At 43.9% G+C, this 24,278-nt stretch overlaps 2 protein-coding genes across 2 annotated transcripts in view; both read right to left on the bottom strand.

Moving 5' to 3' along the window:
* Window positions 1-13,098, bottom strand: part of kiaa1109 (KIAA1109 ortholog) — a 39,179-nt gene extending 26,081 nt beyond the window's left edge. The window contains exons 1-32 of the mRNA XM_030770710.1: window positions 13,014-13,098; window positions 12,626-12,742; window positions 12,400-12,478; window positions 12,151-12,215; window positions 11,812-11,986; window positions 11,451-11,532; window positions 10,990-11,183; window positions 10,477-10,556; window positions 10,233-10,380; window positions 9,937-10,093; window positions 9,262-9,340; window positions 8,995-9,086; window positions 8,781-8,898; window positions 8,433-8,588; window positions 7,875-7,972; window positions 7,609-7,790; window positions 7,201-7,307; window positions 6,666-6,859; window positions 6,072-6,281; window positions 5,749-5,886; window positions 5,382-5,558; window positions 4,339-4,467; window positions 4,040-4,159; window positions 3,593-3,873; window positions 3,107-3,351; window positions 2,653-2,848; window positions 1,693-2,485; window positions 1,476-1,546; window positions 1,185-1,358; window positions 874-994; window positions 545-691; window positions 326-426 (exon numbers count right to left, since the gene is read on the bottom strand). Of these exons, the coding sequence (XP_030626570.1) occupies window positions 326-426; window positions 545-691; window positions 874-994; window positions 1,185-1,358; window positions 1,476-1,546; window positions 1,693-2,485; window positions 2,653-2,848; window positions 3,107-3,351; window positions 3,593-3,873; window positions 4,040-4,159; window positions 4,339-4,467; window positions 5,382-5,558; window positions 5,749-5,886; window positions 6,072-6,281; window positions 6,666-6,859; window positions 7,201-7,307; window positions 7,609-7,790; window positions 7,875-7,972; window positions 8,433-8,588; window positions 8,781-8,898; window positions 8,995-9,086; window positions 9,262-9,340; window positions 9,937-10,093; window positions 10,233-10,380; window positions 10,477-10,556; window positions 10,990-11,183; window positions 11,451-11,532; window positions 11,812-11,986; window positions 12,151-12,215; window positions 12,400-12,478; window positions 12,626-12,742; window positions 13,014-13,098 (5,111 nt within the window). The remainder of the gene's footprint in view (window positions 1-325; window positions 427-544; window positions 692-873; window positions 995-1,184; window positions 1,359-1,475; window positions 1,547-1,692; window positions 2,486-2,652; window positions 2,849-3,106; window positions 3,352-3,592; window positions 3,874-4,039; window positions 4,160-4,338; window positions 4,468-5,381; window positions 5,559-5,748; window positions 5,887-6,071; window positions 6,282-6,665; window positions 6,860-7,200; window positions 7,308-7,608; window positions 7,791-7,874; window positions 7,973-8,432; window positions 8,589-8,780; window positions 8,899-8,994; window positions 9,087-9,261; window positions 9,341-9,936; window positions 10,094-10,232; window positions 10,381-10,476; window positions 10,557-10,989; window positions 11,184-11,450; window positions 11,533-11,811; window positions 11,987-12,150; window positions 12,216-12,399; window positions 12,479-12,625; window positions 12,743-13,013) is intronic.
* Window positions 13,099-19,933: 6,835 nt separating this feature from the next.
* On the bottom strand, window positions 19,934-24,070 carry c9orf72 (C9orf72-SMCR8 complex subunit). Its single transcript, XM_030772469.1, has 10 exons — window positions 24,045-24,070; window positions 23,007-23,548; window positions 22,707-22,802; window positions 22,553-22,617; window positions 22,397-22,469; window positions 22,152-22,268; window positions 21,475-21,710; window positions 20,999-21,056; window positions 20,481-20,590; window positions 19,934-20,256 (listed from the first exon to the last, which is right to left on the bottom strand). The coding sequence occupies exons 2-10, from the start codon at window positions 23,451-23,453 to the stop codon at window positions 20,070-20,072; spliced, it is 1,389 nt and encodes a 462-aa protein (XP_030628329.1). The 5' UTR covers window positions 23,454-23,548; window positions 24,045-24,070; the 3' UTR covers window positions 19,934-20,069.
* Between the last annotated feature and the right edge of the window lie 208 nt (window positions 24,071-24,278).

Here is a 24,278-nt window from a genome sequence, read left to right as displayed (position 1 = left end):
AACGCGCACAAACATTTAGACCGAGAAACTCATACTGACAATATGGTTAATCATGTAATAAAATATTGGCTCTCACTGCTGTTGACCAATACTGAAATTTTCCATAAACTGATCATCATTTGTGACATCATCAACATCATCTGTCAACCAAAATTACTCTGCACATAAGTAAAAAAAAAAAAAAAAAAAAATTTGCTGGACTGACCCTCGGCAAACAAAACTGAACACACCTGCTTCAGACATTCTTGCTTTTGTGACATTGGCAATTCATGATGTCTTGATTTAAATCACTTAAACCTTGTTTTGTCTGTGAGGGTTTGTGTACCTGTTCATACGGAGCTGAGTGGCGATTCTGTCAAAGCAGAGAGCCACCAGAGAGACGTGTGTGACGTCTTCCACTGACGCCTGGAGCACACACAGATTCACCTGTAACACAAAACACATGCAATAAGTACAGACACACACACACACACACACACACACACACACACACACACAAAAGACACTCATTCTCTTTCTCAGGCACTTGCTCACTCTTGTTTACCTTTGGAATGGTGACATTGGCTTGTAGGCCTTTTATTTTGACATTATCAGGTTTGACTGACAGGTCAGTTTGGCCATGTGGAGTGGACAGAGACCCTGGGGTGGTGCCCTCGGTTTTTGAGATCTTGTGCTCTGGCTTTGCTGCGTTCTGAAAAACATAACACACTCGGCCGTCATTACAATGATTCTCACTGCTCTCACGGTGTCATCACACTCTTGCAGTGACACTGACATGTTTGTACTTGTGTGTGTATTTGTGCATGTGAGAGTGTGTGTGCATATGTGTGTGTGTGTGTGTGTGTGAGTGAGAGACAGAGCGTGTTCACTCACAGACTCTGTCACAGTGGACTTGCTGATCTGATAAGCTTCATTCAGCACTTTCCCATGCAGATCGTCTAAGATGGACGCTGGGTGGCGGATACTGGCAAAGTGCACCATTGACACAATATACCTACAAACCCAAAAGAACATCATTCATTTTAAACCATGAACTTAAGGCAGGTCTTTTCTCAATAAAGGTTTACGACTTAGGTCAAAATTACAAACTGTCAAAACAGAAGGACCACAATATATCAGGATGCCAGAAACTTGACATGTATGTGTTTGCGTGTCTGTGAACCTCATAAGAGTTAATTTCTGACCTGTCCAGCGCTTCAGCCACTAGAGGGGTCAGGACTATGTTAACTGCCCCCTTGACCTCCACAATGGCCGTGGTCCTGGTTTGGGCCAGCGGTTGGTCTTCGGTCCAGTCCTCTGTATTAGTGTCCTCATCTGTGTTCTCCATGGCTCTCTTATCCAGTGGTGTGTATGGTGTGCTGAACACACACACAAACAAACAAAATATTACCACAAGTAAAAAAAAAAAAAAAAAACAGCCAACTCTCTTAACGGCTTAGATTTGCTAAACCTACATTTGTATTTTATATAATTACCTGTTTGAATCACCCATCAGCTGAACTCCTCTGTCTAACAGAGAACTAGCAGAGAGCCCTGCCTTCACAATCTGTAGGAGGGAAGAGAAGTGATTAAATGCATACAGAAACATAAACACACCATAAACACAAACACACCATAAACACAAACACATGCAGACAAAAAGCACATATGTCAAATATATTATGAACAAGAAAATAGTCATGTCAGACATACCTTAAATGTTGGGATGGACAGTTGGTCAAAGGAGGCAGAGCTCTCCTCACTAGTGGGTGTGTCTAGGTCAAGTGGGCGGTGCAGAGAGGACTTGGATGTTCTCTTATTGGTCGGCTGTTTGACAGCCCAGTTTGACACGTGATAATGAGCTAGATAATTGTGGTAGCAGGCCATGAGCTGTGGCTGAGTGGTCAACAAGCCAGGCTCTGGCCTTTCTGTTTCCATGGAACCCTCCTCCTCCAATCCAAGTGCAGAGACAAATGAGGCCTGGGAGGTGTGGCTGGGCAGTGGGGGCGGGCGTGGCTCTGTGATTGACAGTGGGCCTTCCACACTGTGGTATATGGAAGTGCGGCTGTGGTCTGTGGGCTGACCCTGCTGTTTCCGCCTGCGTTTTCTGCCCGGATATGTGCCAGGCCCCTCGTCACTGCTGATTGGCTCAAACTCCTCATTGGCACTGAAATAAGCCTCACTGTCAGCAACAGACATGGAAGAGTCAACAGAGCGGTACTGGTGGAACGTGCTGGAATCGGCTGAGGGCGTGAACGGAAAAGAGCCGTAGCTCCGCCGTTGCCTCGGTGAGTCAAGAACGTTCTCGTCACTGCGGGACACCTCACTGCTAAACTGCACCCCAGCAGTGGGTGGGACCTTCTCTGCAAAGACAGCTGCTGATAGGCTCTTGGTGCTGCCAAGGCGAGCTGACTGGACAGAAGACTGGCGCTTAAGGGGAGAGCGAAGAGGAGAACGGAGGGGCGGACCTTCGGGGGCAGGGACTTCTGTGGTAACTCCTATCAACCTGTACAGTACACATACAGATCATACATACACACCTGCGCACACAAATTAAAAGTAAAAGAAAACAACACAGCTACAGAGCAAATCAGACACAGACATACTCATAGGAACCACAATTACAACACGTTTTGATGCTTCGCTAGAAGTTACGAGAGCCGCGTAACTCACTCTGCACAGGGGGAGGGACTATCTTGTTCTCCAGCCAGTAACGGCAAGGCAGCACTTGAGGAGGAGTTTTCCTCCGAAGAGGAGGCGGAGCTTTGAGAACGTTGTGGTACCTGCAGGCTCAGGTTTTGGCCACGCCTCTCCAGGTCTGTGGCTGGAGCAGGAGAACACTCATCTCTACGCATGGTCATACCCTTCCCTGCATAGCAACAAGCATTAGGATCACATGATCAGCATTATCAGCCATAGTATTAAACAAAAAACAATAAGTGATATGCTCAGGAATCAATAATAAAAAAAAACACTGTCCAATTTAAGCAACAGTCAATCATTATTGTGGTTAACAAAAATCAACCAACCAACCAACTAACCAAGAGGTCTCCTTGACAAATAACTTCCAATATATCATGCAAAAACTGTGTGACTCTGGAGTGCTTTTGAGAGTTTAGAACCATACCATCAGAGAGTTTGGGCGTCTCCTTGGTAACGATCCATTCTCCAGGCTGAAGTAGCGATTGGCCATAAGACATGTCACTCTCACCGCTAGTGCTAGAGAAGGCAGAGCTCGAAGAGGGTGTCATTTCTTCCAATCGGAAGAAGTCTAGACCACTGGAAGAACCACCGAAAAAACGGCAACCACCCAGACAGCCACAACGGTTCCTGCTCCGCTTGCATTTCTCATCTGGCCACAGGAACCAAAGCCTGATACAAAGATGAAACATGCACAGATTATCAGATATTTAGTAATATTATCATTTTTAGTCATGCAGACACAGGGTTGCTGTGTGTGTGTGTGTGTGTGTGTGTGTGTAAGGCCCAATTGTTTTCACATACATGCCACCACAACATTCAGAAAGCTTTTGTGCATGTGCTTATGATCAGTGTGCATTTACAGACATATTAAAAGTTACGGTTTTAATTAATGAAATGGCGATAAACTGACCTTTTGGTCTGTGCGTCATGGAGCTCCAAGAACTGTCTTTGCACCTCGTATTTGGATGGATGGTCAGCGGCCAATGCCACGTCGGCAGTAATGAGGTTAAAGGTCACGGAACCAGCTTCCAACCAACTAGAGCGCCGTAGTAAGGGTGGTGGAAGACCGAGCCGCGCCCCTTCCTGCTGCTCAATGAACTGAGCGATGACAACATCCTGCAGCACGGCACTAATCCCCTCCCCTACTGCAGCCGTATGCAGGTTACAGGTGGCCAGCCGAAATGCCCCCGTCTGATACGCGCACACACACACGCATGCACACAGACATACACACACGCACACACGCACACAAATCCAAACACTTTCATAAAAACCTTTGCTTCATCAGAAAACAAATCACACCAAAATCCCTCCAACTGATGTTGCTTTGTGTGTGTGTAGGTCATATGTGACTGACCTTAACGTTCGCTGCACATCCATGTTCGACGATGAAGACTTGCGCTCCGTCCACGGAGAGACGCGTCATGGTGTACTTCAGGTCCTCCGATGTCCGACAGGGACCAGGCAAGGCAGCGTACTACACAAACACATCACAGCAGAGACGAGAGACTAACCCTAAGTTCAGGTGTGATGGCGTACAGAGTCTTTACGCTCACTATGTTTGTCCTAGCTTTGCATCCTAATCAGTGTTTACTGCAACACTGTGTGTGTGTGTGTATCTGTCTAACACCTGTGCTCAGTGAGGCTGTGTTTTACCTTGGCATCACAGACTCTGCGGTCCACTCCATGTTGGCAGGTTACTGACGGTTTTGGCTGCTCCAGTTGAAAGTCTCGGGAAACGACGTGAAACACAAATGTTTCGCCCCATTCCAATAACGAGGCACACTGTCAAACACATTACTGCGTTACTGCACAACGTCCAAAGCACACATTAGTCTTCACTCCCCCGTTTGGCAGCTCAGCGCTTTGGCTCAATAGCAAATGAAACATTCAGAAACCTGTACCTGAATTCAGAACGCACGATGAAGGGTTTTAGATGCTCATTAAAAACTCATTTTTGGCAGATTTATACCATCTCAGTGTGAGCACCTACAGGTTGAAGCTGAGTGCATTGGCCTTACAAGAAATAGTCCAATTACTCACAATCTCCAACTTTAACTTTTTAAAAACTTCTGCGCATCTCGCAAAATAATATTAGTATTAAACAGGTGAATGGCATTGAATACTGAATAATTCAACGCCCTCAGGTTTAAACAGCACGTAAATGTCAAACCAAAACCCATGGTTTAGAGGAAGCACATACAGTTTAAATAAAAAAAAAAAAAAAACAAGTTAAAAACAGGAAGTTCACAGCAACCGTCTTTACATAGCTGCTGACGACGCTTGTCAGGGCACTGAATACTCAGCAGCTGAGTGAACCCTCGAGTAATTCGAACACAATGTGAACTCTAATGTCAGTTCTTCATGTCCTGTTTCTAACAATGTTAAAAGTGTATAAACAGCACGTTCAGTCTCTCCACTATCGATCCTGTCATTAAAACCTGATTCAAACAGTGTTAAACGTCTTGACTGAATTTCTGACCTTTTTTTTTTTTTTCCAAATGATCTCCGGTTATGCATGTCCATAAAAGAGTCGTATACTAATGCTTGATACCCTGTGCACAGGTTCTGTATTTCTTGTAGGTCTTGACCCTGTCTTATTGCGCTGTTGTATGTTCTGAATGTGTTGACTGTATCCTCTGTAATTGCTTGCTCTGTAACCTTGAGTCTCTGTAGAGCTGCGGTATGATTGGACACACCTGGGGTACAGTGACTTTCCCCGTTAGCGCCCCTGCCTGAATGTCGATGAGCCAGGCATACTCCAGCGTGTCGCTGCCTGCCGGTAAACCCTCCGCAGAGAACATGGCGTGGGCACGCATCTGCAGACCAGACAGGCTCAGGTGCCCATCTCGCAAAACGGCATCGGCTGCTGGTCGCTGTGTAACACACACGCACGCATACGCACACACACGTGCAAACACACACATGCACACAGAGAGAATAATACATGAGAACTAGAGAACACTTCTGTACTACACAGCACAGACATCCAAAGAGAGTTGGAGAGAGCTATGTAAATACAGCTTAAATGAACGGATATCTGACTTTATACACACGCATTCATACCTGGTGGTTGTCACTGACGAAGACGTGTATAGGTGAGAGTACGAGCTGCAGCAGCGTCTCTTTGTAGCCTTTCTTCATCTCGAAGCACAAACGCTCCATGAAACCAGTAGGGCCTTCCGGGCCGTCACCTCCACAATGCTTTTAGGCAAAGACACGAACATGCCAACACCATGAAAAATAAAACTACAGACAAAAACTACAGACTACTTCTTTATTTTAGCTTCTGCTTTTGTTTTCACTAAACTGATTTTCAGAACCTCTGTGGTCACTCAGATCCAAATACGCGTGAACCTGTGCGATGAAGCACGCGCGAGCGGACTGACCGTGGGTAGGCGCCCGTGGACCTTGTGGAGGTTGATCAGGACGGTGATATCCCAGGGCCGAAGCGACAGGGGGTTGGGGCTTTCCTTACGACTGCTGTCATCCAGACCCACACCCGTCCAGCCCGACGAAGACGAGCAGGAGCTTAGCACCGGGCTGGACAGAGACTCCTCAAAGTCTGTGTACATGTCATACTCGCCAAAGTAGTTCTCCTGTACGCGCACGCACACAGACAGACAGACAGACAGATACACACAAGTGTTTGTGAGGATGTGAGTGTTTCAATTTCATAACGGCTTTTTGAAACACTTATTCATTCAAAAAGACTGATGGTGAAGTGAAATATCCATGATGTGAGTACATGTTTCCCTTACTAAGAATAGTGCAGTGGATAACAGAGAAACATGCAGAGGTGAGTGTGTGAGTGTGTGTGTGTGTGTGTGTGTGCGCCTTAGTGAGAACAGTGCTCTAAGCATTGGGCCACAGAGAACAGTGTGTGTGTGTGTGTTCCTTTCTGCACCTTCATTGAGAGCAGTGCTCTGACCAGTGAGCCATAGCAAATGACAAATGGCGTGTGTGTGTGTGTGTGTGTGTACCTTTATTGAGAGCAGTGCCCTGAGCAGTGGGCCATACAGAATAATATGCGAATCTGGGCTCAGCTCCATCTCCACATGCAGGCGGTCTGGGGGGAGCTGACTCGGGTCAGATGGGATTTTAGGAGGAGGAGGTGCTGGAGTTATGTGTTCTGGTGGTCGCAACGCAGACAACATGGACTCCTCCATCTCTGACACTGCAGTCAAACACACACACACGCGCACGCACACACACACACAGGCAGATTAATTTGCATAATTCTGAGCCATGAGCAGCCATTCCTCATGACTGCATCTTAAAGATACAATTTTCTCATCAAATTACCCTCAGTATGTACAAAACTTTGGATATGGCCAAAAATGTATTTTTAGTCAGATAATCACTGAGCGATGAGGTCTAATTTTAATCTCGCATTCCCCATTCAAACAAGTCCTGCATGTAAATCAAGCATAAAGTCTCGCCAGCCAAGATTAATATGGTAATCAGATGAAAGGAATGATTATTGATGAGTTTTCTGCATTTCCATGCAGCACTCACAGGACTGTTTCAGCTGCTGGTCTGATTTCTGAGGGTAGATGGGATGCCAGGTGTAGTCAATGATGAGCAGGAAGTTTGGCACGCTCCAGCAATCAACCCAGCCAGCCCTACAGATACACACACACACACACACACACAGATATACACACACACACACACAGATGTCACACACATGCACACACAGATACAAACACACACACACGCACGCACACACAACAAGGACAAGAGAGCAATGCACAAGGTTAACTCAGAGCAAAGTCAACAGTAAACAAGGGACACAGTGAGAGAATCAAACATGAGGGAGACAGAAAAAGAAAGTGCAACAGAGAGAGAGGAGAGATGAGGAAAGAAAGAGGAATGGAGGGAGAGAGAGAGAGAGAGAGAGAAGAAAAGAGGAATGGGTCTCACTCAGCATGGGTCATGTTTCTCCAGCGGGCTTTGGTGTTTTTGGGGGGCGCCGCCTGTCCTTCGATAGGAATGCCGTTGTCGGGCGAGGTTTTGCTGTGCTGGTAGTCTTTGGCGAGTGTGAGCAGTGGGTATCTGCTGGGATGGCAGTCGGGCAGACAGAGACGCATGTCTGTGTCCTCAGCCTAAAACAAGGTTTCAACATACGATATTTCAAACTAGTCGTCATATCCACGGGCGACAGATGGTGCGGGTGTATTTGTACTCACCCTCAAACAGAAACGTGTGTTACAGGTGGTCGGCACAAACTCATAAAATGGCAAAGTGAAGTCAATATTCAGAGTCTCCCCACAGGCAGCAAGATACACTACAGTGAGAGGCAAAGACAGTCCGGACGACAGAGGGGGGGGAGAGAGGGACAGAGAGAGAGTGAGAGAGAGAGAGAAAGCAAGAGAGAAAGGAAGAGAGAGAGAGAGGGAGAGAGACAGAGAGAAGGAGAGAGAGAGAGAGAGAGAAAGAAAGAATTAGTATTGTTTGTTAGATTCACCGTGCTGACGAGGCAAGTCAATAAAGGCCCCTTGTTGTTTGTTAGCGCCGTGGATGGTTTCTTAGAGCTCCTTAATCCAAACTCAATGTTACTCGTTGCTCAATAAACCTCATTAAGATTTGTCAAGGGTTTTCTGGGTCTCATTAAGGTTTTGCTTGGGCTAATCAGAGATGATTAGTATGCGTTAAGATTCATCTATACTTTAAGTGTTCTTCATGGCTAATTAAAGTGGATCTCACTGAGGCCACTCGTTAAGACGTGCTGAGACCCTCTCACTCACCATTCTCCTGCTGCTTGGTGGAACAGTCAATCCAGTTGTGCTGATTGGCAGCCCAGATCATCTCAAACTGATGGAAGAGGATCTTAAACTTCCAGGCGTATGGAACGAATGAGTAGATGTCGGGCTCGCTATCACTCGCCCAGTCCTGGATCAGATCTGTTCAATGACCGGAAAATGTGGTTACAGACACAGACTGGTACGTTAATGGATTATTGGGAGTGAGTGGGTCAGTGAGTGAGTGAGAGAGAGAATGAGAGAGAGAGAGAGAGAGACAGAGAAAGAGAGTGTGAGAGAGAGAGAGAGAGAGAGAGAGAGAGAGAGAGAGAGAGAGAGAGAGGGAGATATTACCAGAGAAGAAGTTCTTCTGAGCGTAGATGAAGTGGTAGGTGGCTTTATACACCTCAATCTCACACTGCCAGGACTGAGGCATGTTCCACACACGAGGGTAACTGGCTATTACATGGAACTGAACAAAAAGAAAAAACAGGACAGCGAGACATGAGCATGTACAATACACAGACACACACAAAAACACACACATACAGTCTAAGGCTACACTTACAGCGAGCATCTCAGCCTCCAACAAGGTTCTGTACTGCATACTGCTGGTGGTGTCAACGTGTAATAACTGGCCTTTTATGGTGGGAGAATAACCTTTAAAAACAAATGAGGGAGAGAGAGAAAAGAGAGAAAGAAAGGGTGTTAAGAGATAAAAAGGTCAAACTTAAAAGGCGTCAGACTGGTTCTACCCCTTAACCCTACCACATGGTTTAATCCATGCTTGACCAGACGACTCATAGGGAAGACACAGCAGTTAAGTGGGACGTACCATTCTCCCCCACCATCATAGGGATGTTGACTTCCAGGTAGGAACCTGCACCCACATTCACATGAATGGCATTTGTCTCCTAGAAAAAAAAAATGAACAGTGAATCAAATACATCAATTGCCACTCAGCAGTATGGTCAACAAGACAAACATGTGATATACCAAATGAGTTTACACAAATATAAACATATCAATACGACAATCAAATCAATGCAGTCGGTAAGACAGTGGAAAGAATGCCCACGTGTGTATATTTATGGGCTTAAAAGTGTGGTCCATTTACAACACTGATCTGTGAGTGTGTCTATATGCGATTACGTGAGTGTGTATGTAAGCAGCAATATCTCTATTCTGATCTTGATGTTCAGTTCAACGGTACGTGTGTGCGTGTGGGTGTACTTTGCTAAACAGCTGTTCGTAAACAACAATGATGTCGATGGTATCAGTTCCACGGTACGTGTGTACGTGTATGGGCGTACTTTGTTAAACAGTTGTTAGTAAACAACAATGATCTTGATGGTATCAGTCCCATGGTATGTGTGTATGTATGCAGATGTACAAAGTGCAAACATATGACCTGCGTATTCATTTATACCCTGTTACTCGGGGAAAAGCAAATCCGTGAGGCGCGTGTGTGTGTTTGTGTTTGTGTGTGTGTGTGCGCGTGTGTGTGTACCCTGTTCTTCGTGAACAGCAGGTCTATGGTGGCAGCTTCAATGATGTTTATGCGCAGTTCAAAGGCCAGGATCTGTCGCGGTTTCCCCGGGGTCGCCACATCGCTGACTTTCATCGCCTGATAGTCAGCGGGCAGAAAGAACTTCCACAAACAGTCCCTGGGGGAGGGGGGGGTGGAGTCAACCGTTAATTTGAGCAACCTGAAGCACACTATATAAAACAAGTTTAACTGTGTGTGTGTGTGTGTGTGTGTGTGTGTGTGTGTGTGTGTGTGTTTGTGTCCATCGGTGTGTGTACCTCTGTCTGTCAGCCCACGGACCATAGTTAAAATCTGTTCCTTTTCCACACACTATGTCCAAACCCCAGCAGGGAGGAAGGTCCTGTAGTTTAGTGCCCTCAGAGCAACTGTCTGCATCCCCGTTCTCTGATTCTTCAGGAACCAGACCTGTACACACAGTCCAAAACACACTTATAAACATCCATTCACACATACCGTACATAACCAGGGCTCACTCTCACACACACACACACACACACACACCTGGTTCATCCTGGTAGTAATAGATGTCCACGTCATTGGACTGCATGACGACAAACCCCTCGCCCATCAGTCTGGGAGGCCTGGGAACAGAGAGAGTGAGAGAGAACAGACTCGCTGTAGTACGAAGCCACATCATCTTAAATCACTGGAGCAAGTTTACTCTGTTGGTCAACTTTTTACATTGCTAATGAGGACAAATGGAGGACGACAATGGACTAGATGACTGAGCGCATTTAAGAATCACAACAGTTCAAAAGAGGTCACTGCAGTCATAAATATACAGAGGACAGTACTCATTAGAGGAGCCAGCGATGTCTCCTCATTTTTGGATATTATGCTCTATAATTATACCGTAATTATCCCCTCCTGAACTTTAATAACTTCAAAACTAACCTTCTTTTCACCCCAGCCACTGTCCAAATTGACACTGTAGCAGAGGGAATGTTGTCCCTGGTCATTTTAGTATCAGGAGCAGGACACATGGGTTTGTTTGGAGGGAAGAGTGATACTCACTCGTCGTTCTGCAGGCCGAGGTAACGGGGACTGGGAACCAGCATAACCCGGACGTTCTCCAGTGACCCCTTCACAATGTGCATGAACTGGTCCAGATGACTGCTGGGGGGCTTGGTGGCGTACGTCAGAAAGGCGTCATCGAAATTCATACACAGAGTCTGAGGCAGGTGGTGGTTACCAAATGCTACACGACCCTGGGGAGAGAAAGTGAGAGAAAAGGAGGAGGAGGAGAGGGAGAGACGGTGAGTGACAGAGAGATATTAAATCCGTGCAGGTGTGAACTCGAGAGAGGAAGTTCTAACAAGCCGTAACCTATCCAGATGTACTTGAGTGAAGACTCGGGCGAGCGGCCTCTCCAGAGAGAAGCTTCAGTGTGTATTGCAATGTGAGGACTTGTGGGGTAAGCAGAGAGCGGAGTTCTGAGGACTCCGTTCAATGTGAGGACTCACTGCCATACTCACAGTGCTGATGTTGACTTTAATGACGGGAATGAGAGACCTCCAAGACGACGAAGGATCTTGAGATTCAGCTTTGATGTGAACACTGCCAAAACAAAACAACAACAAAACAAGAAAAACCCAAATCATTCTTTTTTTTTTTATCACAAACACAACTTTGCTTTTATCCATCCTCAAGATGAATCTATGTAAGTCAGTCATATTTCACTTCGGTCATGATATACTATAAAATTAAAAAGTGTTTCAGATGGTGTGATGACACACCAAATATTCAAGACACAATCTACATATTTAAGACATTGGGTCTACGTGTTGCCGTGGTGACGTATCACCGTGTTAAGACTTCTGGGAGTTGTAGTGCTACCTGTCGAGGGTCTTGTCACGCTCCTCACGACCCTTCTCCTCATCCCGGCGAGGAGGAATAAGGGTCGGTTCAAGGCCAAATATGTCCTGAAGTCGAGCGTACAGATCAGTGCGGTTATAGACGTGGAACTCAAAGCCGTTCACAGTAACATAAAGCCGGGTTTCAGCCTTTGGGTCTGCAACCGAAACACAACAGAGAATCAACCAAACATTTCATTGAAAATGACACATTTTTCACTTCTGGACAGTCAGTCCGGACAATGGCACAACCTCTAACTAAAATAAGCCAAACCTAATCCAACATCTCACAAACCAATTTTCTTTCCACAGCTCCACTCACCATGTTGTTTCTGTTTGGGGTTATACATCTTCCACCAACGGAATATGAGAAGACCGTCTTGAATTCTGGGGAAAAAAAAAAAAAAAAAAACACATCGTAAAGAGATCCACATAAATATACAAAAACGTGAACTCACTGTTGCCTACGTAGGTACAGAACACGGTGTAACTAAATACATATTTCTCTGAGCAGTAACTGAAGTGGCACCGTGCGACGGGAGTGTATGAGACGTTTGCTGAGAGGTGTGACCTGATTGACATATCTTCATTGATGAAGTACACATCTCGGAACATGACCTTCCCAGAGAGAACGGAGAGGGAAAACGAACCTGCAAAGACACACACACACACACACACACACACCACACACACACCACACACACAGAATGCTGAGTCTAGTGCACACAAACAGTAAACACACCAATGAACAATTTCCTAGTACATTCATACACTTGTCCAAGCCCAGGCTGACTCACCAATGTGTATGTATCCATTCTTATACAGCCTATTGATAATGACGGTGAGGATAAGTCCGATGTTCCGGGAGTTGTAGTACGTCAGGTATATGATCCATCCACAGGATAGAATAGTGGCTGAGGAACATAAACACACACACGCACACACACACACACATACACGCATGTGTGCACACACAAGCACGCACACACACACGCGCGTGCGCGCACGCACACACACAAAAGGTCAGGCTCATTAGACTTGTTCTCTGAATGATGAACTTAATTAAGTTATGACACATTTGACATGGCATTTGTACAACCGGTTCAAGTGTGACCTAAGAAAACCCACAATAATGTGTTGGTATTTTTCTTCATCTCTGTCTCTCGTTCTCTTTCTTTCACTTACCCACGAGCAGCCAGACGAAGTTGGAGTCGTGTTTGGTCAGGTAATCATCCAAGTCATTTAGACTTGGGAAACTGTTGTTGTCCATGGTTACGCCCGGCTAGAGATGAGCAGAACAGACAAAACCATACAGTCTGAGCGCAGTGATCACAAAAAATATAACACGCACTCTTTCCCTCACGCATGCACATAAACACACGCAATCAATCACCGCTTAATTCACGTCAGCTGAATTGCCCAACGGAGCAAAACAGAAGTCCTCCAATTACAGGAGACCTTCTGTATCAATCGGCCTCTATACGTTTCTGATTGGCTGAAGGGTTCATATTCACGTTTACAAGGTAAAAATCACCCATAAGCATTAGACTTGCCTGCCAGTAAAACTATATGCGAGTTGCCTGTCATAGCTGAATGTTGTCTTTCAGCTGTACTGTAGCCTCATGCTCTAAAACCACGTTGTAGCTCACACTCACAGCTGTGTAATCTGCAGGGCTATGTGCTCGTGTGAATTAAAGTGAGCCTCTTATAGCTTTTTTCTGAAGGCTGAGAGAACGATGTGAGAGAGTAGAGGCCAATGGTTTATAAGTTTTTTCTATAAACAATGGTTCTGCCATTGGCTGTTTCACTGTTACTGTACATTGCTGATGAGTTTTTTTTCCCCCCACTAAATTGTGTGAGTTTACATAAGATTCTGTTTAGGATATGGTCATAAAAAAAAAAGACAAACAGTTTACATCATGGCACACATGGAAGAACGCAACACAAAGCAAAGATTACAGCACATAAAACCGTAAAAATAACCTCAACACAAAACATTGAAAAGCATCAGAAAGTGAGAGAATACAATGGCTGTAACAGATCCTTGTTTATGTGGAGTTATAGCAGGCCACCGGATTTAGATTCTGTTTGCTCACGGGGGGCAAATCTCCCAAATCCGCGGCAAATCCGCAGCAGAAAATCTATTGAAACGCAGACAAACACCCTCACACCCCTGCCGGCTCACACCTAATCACGGCAAACAACATTCAAAATACAGTCTAGCTAAACGCACTAGTTGGTATGAATTACAGTGTCACACTGCCTGATGTAGTTTCCATAGAGGTCTAGCAACAACAGGATGTAATTACTATAGATTACTATTAGGCTAGTTTACAGGTGACAGTCATTTGAGAAGTGTTTACATCCTTTTTGCAATAGCACAACCGCCGCACACTTGTCTGAAGTAATATCTCTTCCTGAAAGACAAGTTTGAAAAGCTAACGGTGGCTTTCTTTGAGGGGAACAAGATTACAGAAACTCGTCCGGCCGGATCCGAGATTGTGACATCATAAATGTCAAAAAAGGCTTGACAGACATCGCAGAGAGTGACTTATAACAAAAGTGTTCTCAAAAATTGAAGGTCTTTAAAAGCGTCTCTGTCTAAAAAAAAAACTGACAGTCTTTCCAACTGCTGCCTACAAATTATGTCAAGTTCATACATATTTCCTTTCAGTTTATTAAAAGAGAAGATGGTCCAAGAAAAAACCCAAATTTTACTCGAGAACAACACAAGCCTGGCATGTCCCACTTGCTGTTCGAGCAGCACAGTCAGCAAACCAAACCTCTATGATATTTGGCATGGTTTACATATTTGTAAACCAAAGCTTTGCGTTATGTTAGCCCAAACACAAATACCAAGCTAACTACATGTTTTGTACTGAAAATATTTCCAGCCATGACACTGCTTTCTACCATAAGCTAAACTGTGAACACTGAGATGGGTACTTTGGACTGGCAGTTTCCCCGGATCATAATTTGTCACTGAATCACCATGGAGATCGGCTCTGTCTCTGGCAGGCTTAAGGGGAGAAAGTCAGAACTGACCAAGCGTCAGAGTGACTCCCCACTTCTCCTAAAACCTTTCCACCGAGGCTCTGAGTACACGGCTTAAATCCTGCAGTAGTTTTCACAAAGCCTAGATGCACTTTAAATCTATATTCACCCAACAGTCTTTTTCTTTTCTTTTCTTTTTTTAAACTAATTTAGTCGCTGTCTGTTTCACTCGCTCTTTCCATATCGTGTCATGGCGTGGCTCCCTAAGACAGAGACACAAACAGTGAGAACAGTCAGACAGGCTTAAAACTTTCCCGAGCTCTCCTACATTCATATCTCGTAAGAACGACAAGGTGTAAACGATTTCATGACCCCGTGAGGTAATAAATAGCATTGAGAGAGGCCAATGGCGGAGGCTGTTATTAAGTATGAGCACAGTTAGGCAATGTGAAGTAGATGCAGTAGAGTAATGTAAAGGGAATTTTTGAGGTTTCTGAGACATGCTGGAGCAGGTCACTGCTGTAGACTGTCACATAAACTTGAACAGATTCCTGCTATTTTCCTTTGTTTCTTCATTGAACACATTCTTTGTTTTATGAGGAGGCAGTAAGACACCACGTCTGATTAGCTTTTCTTTTAGCCTTCGGTAATATGGATAATTAGCACCCAGCAAACGTTATTACACTGAATTAAATCTTCTCTGGCGCTGAACTGTGTTAACGTCAAATCTATATCAGATCAACTACCCAAAAAAAAAAAAAAAAAAACCCCTCAATGAGCCAGGCATTAGATTCTATTGTATTTGATTTAATAATGACCATCCCTCTGAGGGAGTGAGTTTACTTTAAACTAGCACTATAAGTGAGTGCTCTTTTAATAAAATACTCAGTCATGTTAAAATCCCCTATATATGTAACTGGTGAATTAAAGGAAAAGACCAACATAAATCATCTTAGTGGGACATAGGGCCCATCACACATACACTCTGTCTATTAAAAAAGAGGGCAAAGAATTAGAGATGCAACAGTTTCCCACGGCCCAGAACACCACTGCTTGCATTCTTATATCACTTTACTCAAAAATCTGCATTAGTAGATGTAATAGGGGTTTATACACAGCAAACTGATCACAGTATCTATGAAATGCTTAAAGGACTGCTATGTATGAAACTACATGCTCACGTCCTAGATTAATGTGTACAGTCAGCTGACTCAGAACTGCCTGTCAGCGTTTGCTCTGTATCTCAAACCAATACACTGACATCACTGTGAAAGGTCATGCATAACTGAGCCCAACTGATTCTAACTGATGATATGTTTCCCGCTGATTTCTGTGCCAACATTGCCTTACACTCGGTCCCTAATATAATATCAAAAAAGGGACAACTGAAGCTCCTAACAAACGTGCCAAAAACATCCCTCTTGCAAAGCTGTAGGAGCCAAAGTAAAGGTCGACTGGACCTACCCGACATTTATTGCTAACTAAGGTTCGTGCATACATTTATTCTCGATACTCCTCGATTCACCTAAGTGCTTCCTTTTGGCACTTACCTGCTCAAAAAATTCCTCAAGGTAATTAAAGACACAGAGAGGCTCGAGCGAGTCGGGACAGTAGCAACTTCCTCCAAAATAACAATATTTAAGCAAAGGCAAAAACAGACAGTGTCAGCTTTAGGAACATAACTGTCTAAATATAGTAACCGATGTACAAGCATGCACTAAACTGCTTAGTTTAATTTGACGCTGCTGGCATGTAGGATCGATGCTGTGTGACATTGTGCAGAGATGTACTGACTATGGCTGCCAGCTGAACCAGAAAGCGACAATCTGACAAGGGACACAGTACACATGTAACAGCAAACCGACGCGGACTATGGAGGACTCGATAAACTACCAGTGAAACCTGATATCTCTGAAACCTTCAATACACTTCCAATGTAAAAGGCAACCACGAAATGCTTTACGTTAGCCAGTTGCTTCTAAGATACTAACACACCTCGCCGAGCGACTCATGGAAAGCTGCGTATCTAAGCTACGTACCATCTCTAATAATGGTGAAATTTTCGTCTATCACTACACACGTATTCAGAATGCCTCGGGCATCTGCCCTCGCATTTCTGGGATCCAATACTACTTCTCAGCCATTGTTTTCATTAACTAAGCCAAGCAGTTTCACGGAACAACAAGCATCAGAATGACAGCACTGGGCACTGAAACCCAGCAGGTGATCCGTGCTAGTAGCTGTTAGCGAACTAGCTCTGGCTAGTTACAGCGGGCCGCACCCCGGTGACTATAATCTCACTAGTGTGTCAAAGAAAAAAAACAAATAAAGAGCTATACCTACCTCACGTCTCGGGGTGTTTCGTTATATATCTCGTTGCCATAACCCACGGTGTGCTTCTCTCTTTTTGTCCCGCTAGACGGTGGCTCCTACATATTTCCACAACACTATCCTTCCTTGTGTTTTAGGCTCTCCCTGTCATAGCTTCCTGTTGTGGTAATCGCTTTTCGACGAATCGCAGACGGAAAACCACAAAATGACCAATCAGAGAACGAGGTCACCAAAATAAAGCCTAATAGACGTAACGTTGAGCAAACGAGGACAGGGGTCTGTCCTTGTATTTAATATAATTTTGCCTAAGTCCAAAGATCCACACAGAAACAGCACGCAACAAGTATAATATAATATAATATAATATAATATAATATAATATAATATAATATAATATAATATAATATAATATTATTTCATGTAAATACTACTAATATATCGATGCCATATAAAAAAATGGACTATTCTGAATATTTACTGCCTCTAATACTGTTCAGTTCGGTTTGCCTGACTAGAATGTAGGCAATATGTAGTTGTATTCTGGCATCAGCAACTGGCTGAGTAAGTTTCCTAACACTTAAGCTTTTTTTTTTTAACCCCTTTTTCTAGATTCCAACGCTGCATACATTGTATTGATGGTGTCTTTGTGTCCTTTGAGATTATTTATGGGAAATATACAGTATGTTGCAGAAGTAAAAACCCATTCAGTATCACTGGAATCATGCACCTCACCTTGTTGTGTTGAATCAGCATGACTCCTTTAGTTGTCAACTTCTAATACTTACTACTTACTTAATCCTCTTCGTTCCCTGTGGAACATGAGGTTGCGACTATCCCAGTTTCTGTAACATGATGGTATTTTATGGGGTGGAGTTGTTAGCCCCACGCCCAACCCCCAACCTGGAGGGCCAGGTGCTGCTTTTCATCTAGCCTCTACTCTGAAACCTACCTGGCATGGTTGGACCTGCTGGGGGTATGACCTCCACCGGTACAGCCTTCAGAATCATTGAGGCACCCAAGCCTCCCCACCGTGGCAAGGTAACAACACAAGAGGAACAACACTAGATTCCTGCGCTACATACCTTGTACTGATGGTGTCTTTGTGTCCTTTGAGATTATTTATGAGAAATATATAGTATGTTAAGGAAGTAAAAACCCATTCAGTATCCCTAGAATCATGCACCTCACCATGACTCCTTTAGGCGTCAACTTCTCATGCCTGCTCGTAAAACCGGTTGATTGTAACTGTGCTTACTGTCTGCATGGATGGATTATACCAGTTTTGAGGTCTGGACATAATATTTATGGGGCCACTCAGGTAGGTGGTGAGAAACACCCAGTCTCAAAATCTAGGAGGCATCTCTCATGCCCCTACCTGGGAAGGTACATACTGAAAGACTGAAAAATTTGAGGTATCAATGGTCATGCCAAGACTCTTGCACTTCCCATCCCCCTCACAGTATAGAGTTGAGAGATTACAGAAACCTGGAAACAATGGACCCAGACTAGACTCTCTCATTGGCTATCTCATGTTTTCCCCAATTTTAGTGTTGTTGTTCCCTATGAGATTAAAAAAGGGGCAATATCATCATAATAAGGGGGTCCCTGTGAATATTATGTTACCTAATGATGTAATAGCATAGAATTTCTCAAAGGAAAGAGATAGTTCCCGAAAAGGCCTGGTCTTTTGAGGATGATACCAACATGTTCAAAGTTCATCAGTTTAGCAGTCAAATGACAGATTGGGAAAACTTTTAAACGTAAAAGTGATCAATTATGACAGAAATCACAGCAGTTCAGGTATATGATCAACCGATCAATTTGATTTAATAAAGAGCTTGGGGCAATTCATTTCCAAAATAAATACAGCATGTACGGTAAACACATACAATTTCCATGCAGCAAGTGTTCATATGTTAGAAAGCAGCAACTCACAGAAACTTACAGTAATTTAATACAAAATATAGAGCTCTGTTAAACCGAAGTAATACAGCAGTCCCTACCACGGAGAGCAAGTGAACAACTTACATCTGCTGAAGTATGTAGGACTTTAATAAACGATCATACATAGCACCACAGATTGTTTAATGTCAAACTGAAGACACAAAAATCAAGAGAATGAAAAGGCATCAGGTTCTCTCACACAGCACAACGCTTAGGGGTTAATAGTGTTATCAAAATGAACAGCTGCAATTATAAAGCGAAACCAAATGAACAGCTGCAATTATAAAGCGAAACCACATCAACTCGCATGCTTCAGTGTTCATACGGCATTAATACAGTAAGCACCTAGAGGGGACTGAAATCGAAGACAAAGGGAAAACAACCTTGAGCGAGCTCAGAGACAAAACGATCTGGGAGATCAGGGCTGTCTGAGCTTTATGCTTCTGTGCATCTAATATCCAAAAAAAAAACCACACTGGTAAAGCAGCTGATCCAAATTAGAGGCCGAGACAAAAAACCACCGACTTGACGGCGTTCTGATTTAGTCCACTCCCTCTCAATCCACTCAAGCACAGAAATGAAAAAACACTGACAAGGCTTTGAACTGCACTCATGGGAATGAGAACAGAAAATGCAACAAAAAAAAAAAAAAAGGAAACATCAATCTCACAATTATACAAAACAGAATCCAAAACCATACCACTCCATAAAACATGTCTTTGTTAAGCACAAGTAAACACTTGAGAGCAGAGCTAGCTTTCGCTATTCTAAATCAAATATATTAATATATTTCAATATCCTTTCTCCAGCACTTTCTGAGGCACAGTTCTTTGAACATGAAGTGACAATGACATACTGAAGCAGTATGGTGTTGAAGCAAAGCTTGGTAATCGGGGCCGGGGGAATAACGGTGCCTCTTCCGTGGATCCCAGGTTGCCATGGAAGCGAGCGAGAGATGGCGAGCGAGGGGGGTCAGAAGCTCATTAGGAGGTCGCGTTCCTGCACGCTGGTGTAAAACGGCTTCCCGAAGACGAAGGAGTGAAGCCCCGCCCGCAGCTTCTCCGCCAACGCCATGACGATGTTCAAGTCGCCTTCTACCGTGAGGTCCAGGTCCGTCTTAAGGCTCCGCAGCGATCGGAACGGCTTCTTCCCTTTCTGACTGCCAATCAAAAAATCAATAACGACGTTACGATCAGCGCCGACGATCAGCGGCGGACAATGACAAACAGCAAAGCACCTTCAGCTCACTCTCATGGCAATCAATACAGTCAGCATCACTGTGATAACTACAGGAGATCAATGAATAGATTTGTTCTCCAGAGACATTATGTTAGCGGTGTGTCATGGCAGATTTTTAATGTTTGTGAGGGTGGCAGGGCATACGTCTCATCCTCAATATATCTGAGCAGCGTGAGAGCTTTCCTGTGCAGCAAGAGCAGGAAGTGGGAGAGGTACACACTGCGCAGAGATAACCCCGGCTTCAACAGGAAGACCTGAAAATAGACGCAACGAATAGAAAAAAAAAAACAAAACAAGATAACAATCAATACTGGTGTTGTATTTAAAAAAAAAAAAAAAAAGTATCAGAAGACTCTGGAATGTTCTAGAGGTCCGATGATGAGAACCTCACTAACGAGTCCATCCTGCAGAACTTACGGTGTATCTTTACGGTGTATCCTCTCTCTCTCTCTCTCTCTGCCACTTTCCAGTGTCAACAGAGGTTTATAAATCAGAATTAACTGGATGTTAGAGATTAGGCCAGATGCACCCTCTTCCATACTGGTCACTACTCAAATATAATTTAGAAACCATTGTTCACTGGAGAGCAGGAGAAGAGAAAGCTAGATGAGAGAATGAGAACAAGAGTGAAATTACCAGAGTCCAGAGAAGAGAGCCCTTACCTCATCAATAAATGACTTCACCAGTGTGTCTTTGTGCATCACGTCCTGAAAGATATTTCTGAACAGAGAGATATGGAAGTTATTATTAATGCAATAGATGACTGATTATATTACACGATGCCTCCGCATGCTGCTCGCCATGTAAAGAATATACACAAAGAGAGCAAACTGAAAGTATAAACAAAACACCACAGGGGGTTACAAACAAACACCACAAGGACTACTAAAAGAATGCGCAGAGCAGATGGAATATGTAATCACTCTGAGAGTGTGCAAGAATAATGAATAATACATTAACACAAATACACACCAAGGGCAGCACAAAGAATGCACAATTAAGGGGAAAATTTACTCAGCGCGTTCATGGCTCGTTGTAAACTGTATGCGAGTGCTGTATTTACTTGGCATTAAGTACACAGAAAGCAAACAGAATTCACTCTGTCTACCAACAGCCGTGCGAGACAGACAGGACATACAGGTCAGGGGTGAAGGAGTCGTGCGCGTTGATGAGGTTGTCCGCGGTAATGTCATCTTCACTGGCTGCTCTCCACAGGGCACTGAGTTCTGCCCGCATATAACGGCGCTGGTGGTAGGAGTGTTCGTGGCACGGTGGCATCTGTTTCACCGTGTTGATGTCCACGTCAATGTGTGTAGTGGGATATGGAGAATAGAGTACCTGCCGGTACGGCAGCACAAAACTCCCTGTGGCATCCTTACAACAGAGAACAAAAGAATGGGATCGTTTCAGAACTACACACAAACTATATACATGTATATTTTATATGAGTGTGTGTGTATAAATCTAAATATATATTATATATGTACATACATATACATAAATATACAGATTTAGATATATATGTATACACACACACATACATACATACAGACACATAAGCACCATCTAAAGTTTATAATAACAATACAGAGTTGGACCAGGCCCACAATAAACACCATTCAGATGTTGCTACAACACACTGCTATAGAGACAGCTGGCCAGCACACGTATAGCAGCTGCAAGAACTTCTCAGTCATCTTCAATCATCTCGAATCTGTTTTTGAATCTGCACATTCAGATTCTCAGTCTATGTGAACATCCCCGAGTAGACAGGATAGAACAGTTAGGTATATGACCAAAGACGATTGTGTTTACCTTGAGGAGCCCCTGTACAAAAAGGCCAGTGTCGTATTTAAAGGAACCATCTGGTCGGCACAGCCGTGAACACTGCCTCTCAGCAGGCGTGAGGAACAGACAGAGGGTAAGAACCATCTATGGATGCAAAGTTCACCAAAAGAACAAATAATAGCACAAAAACAAACATATAAATCATGAGCATAAGATTATAAAATGGCTTCTGTAAGTCAAACTCATATCAGTAAATCTGTGAACGCGTGTACCTTGTTGACTTTGTCTGGATTACTTCCAACAACCATGGAACATCCACAAGTCTGTAGATGAGAGCTGATAGCCCTAAAACACACCAGTATGGTAAACGTTAATATTTCATATAAATAAACAAACAAAAACACATACACAAAGGTATTGGGTCTTACTTGTGCAGAAAGTCTTCATGACAGCTGTCTCCAATGTCGTCATCATTCAACACTGTGTCTTTTATCTAAATAAAAATCACAGTAAAATATATGCGTGTTTGAAGTGCGAGCGTTTCAGCCTGTGTGTCTCTTAGAGCGTGTGTTAGTGACTCACGTCAACGTCTTCTGGAACGCTATGCGTCTTCATGGAAGAGAGAAGCTCCATAATGGGAATTATCTCAGAGGACAACACAGAGATGATATTAAAACCCTGCAGGAAGCACACACACACACACACACACACACCAATACAGAGTGATCAAAAGACTTGCTTCGACAGCCAATGAATACTTCTGTCAATCTTCACCACAATCTAACTGTGGTTTCTGCCCTCACACTGTATAAAACTGATGTGGGTTGTTGAGTGAAGGCAGAATTATCTGAGACAAATAGCATAAGATCAAAGGTCACTGACCTTCTGCATGTAGATGCGGCCTTTCCGGATCACATGTTTGAGTCTCTCTACACACATCCCATGCAGCGGAAGATAGAAGCTGAGCTCAGACTGCGGCATGATGATTGACAGGGCACAAGTGTTTTTGTCCCCCTTCAGCTCACCGTCGAAAATGAGCGAGACGATGATGACTCCTTTTTCGGCCAGGACGAAGAACTTGACGTCCACCGCGCCGCTCTCAGCGCTACGCAAGATCTCGCCGTTGAGGGTGTGATTGGCCAGGAAGGTCACCTCGCCATCGCTAAGCAACATGGAGCCTTGACCTTTTGGAGCCCAGATGTGGTGGACACGGGGGCCCAGGATGTTGTCCCAATAGGCGAAGGTGGCAGCCAAAAGAGGGCACCAGCCCTCTGTGCTCACCTCTGTCTTGGCCACAGCTGGAGACTGGGGCGGGCAGCCCGTAGACATTGTCCTTCACATGCACACACTCTGTCAATGTTGTACTAAGAGCCCAAGGCAATAAGATAGATCATGTGCTAAATCAGCAGCTCTTCTTCAGTTCTCTAAATATCCGTTAGCGTAGGAGAGGGAAAGATATGACAAATATGCATTTTAGTTTCCCTCCTGGTTTATTTAAAATGGTTCGCATGTGTCAGGCACGAACGTATAATGCTAATAAAAGGCAATGCAGTATTAGTTAACAATACGATCTAAACACTCTCCCGTATACGCCTAACTGACGTTTAGCTTGTACTTCAGATGAGCGTAATTAATATTGTTTTCTTCTAAATGGAGGATTGTTGGCAACAGGTGGCAAGGTAAACATTTCTCTTTTAGTCAGATCTAAATGTTTGATCAATTAAAAAAAAGAAAAAGAAAAATGAAATAAATAAACAATCACGTCAAGACCAGTGTTGATTCAAAGCTCACTGTTCTTCAAAGCTGCAATACTCTCTGCGCGCGCTGTCCCGCTTTCGTAATTAATTTATAAGCTAGACCGATAAAATATTGTCTTATTTCGAGAAAATAGTGAATTTTATACATTGTGTTAAATCTTACCTGCATTTGGTCTCAACGAAAACAATACACTCATCCTCCTTTACTACTTCCTGATATTCAGTTGACAACTAGAGCGAAGAAGGACCAAGCTGTTGATCTGTACCTTCAAAAAAGGATGCTGCCCTCTAACGGTTAAATGTATCGCAGGGTCTGTTAATCGTGATTTATTGCGAGACTCCTTCAAGTGTCCAATATGGTCTAATGTGCTTTATTTAGCTGGTGTCGTTTTTTCAA

Source organism: Chanos chanos, chromosome 4 (assembly GCF_902362185.1).
Source record: "Chanos chanos chromosome 4, fChaCha1.1, whole genome shotgun sequence".
Lineage (NCBI taxonomy): Eukaryota > Metazoa > Chordata > Actinopteri > Gonorynchiformes > Chanidae > Chanos > Chanos chanos.
The sequence above is the reverse complement of the archived record's forward strand: the minus strand, read 5'-3'. Positions and strand labels throughout refer to the sequence as shown.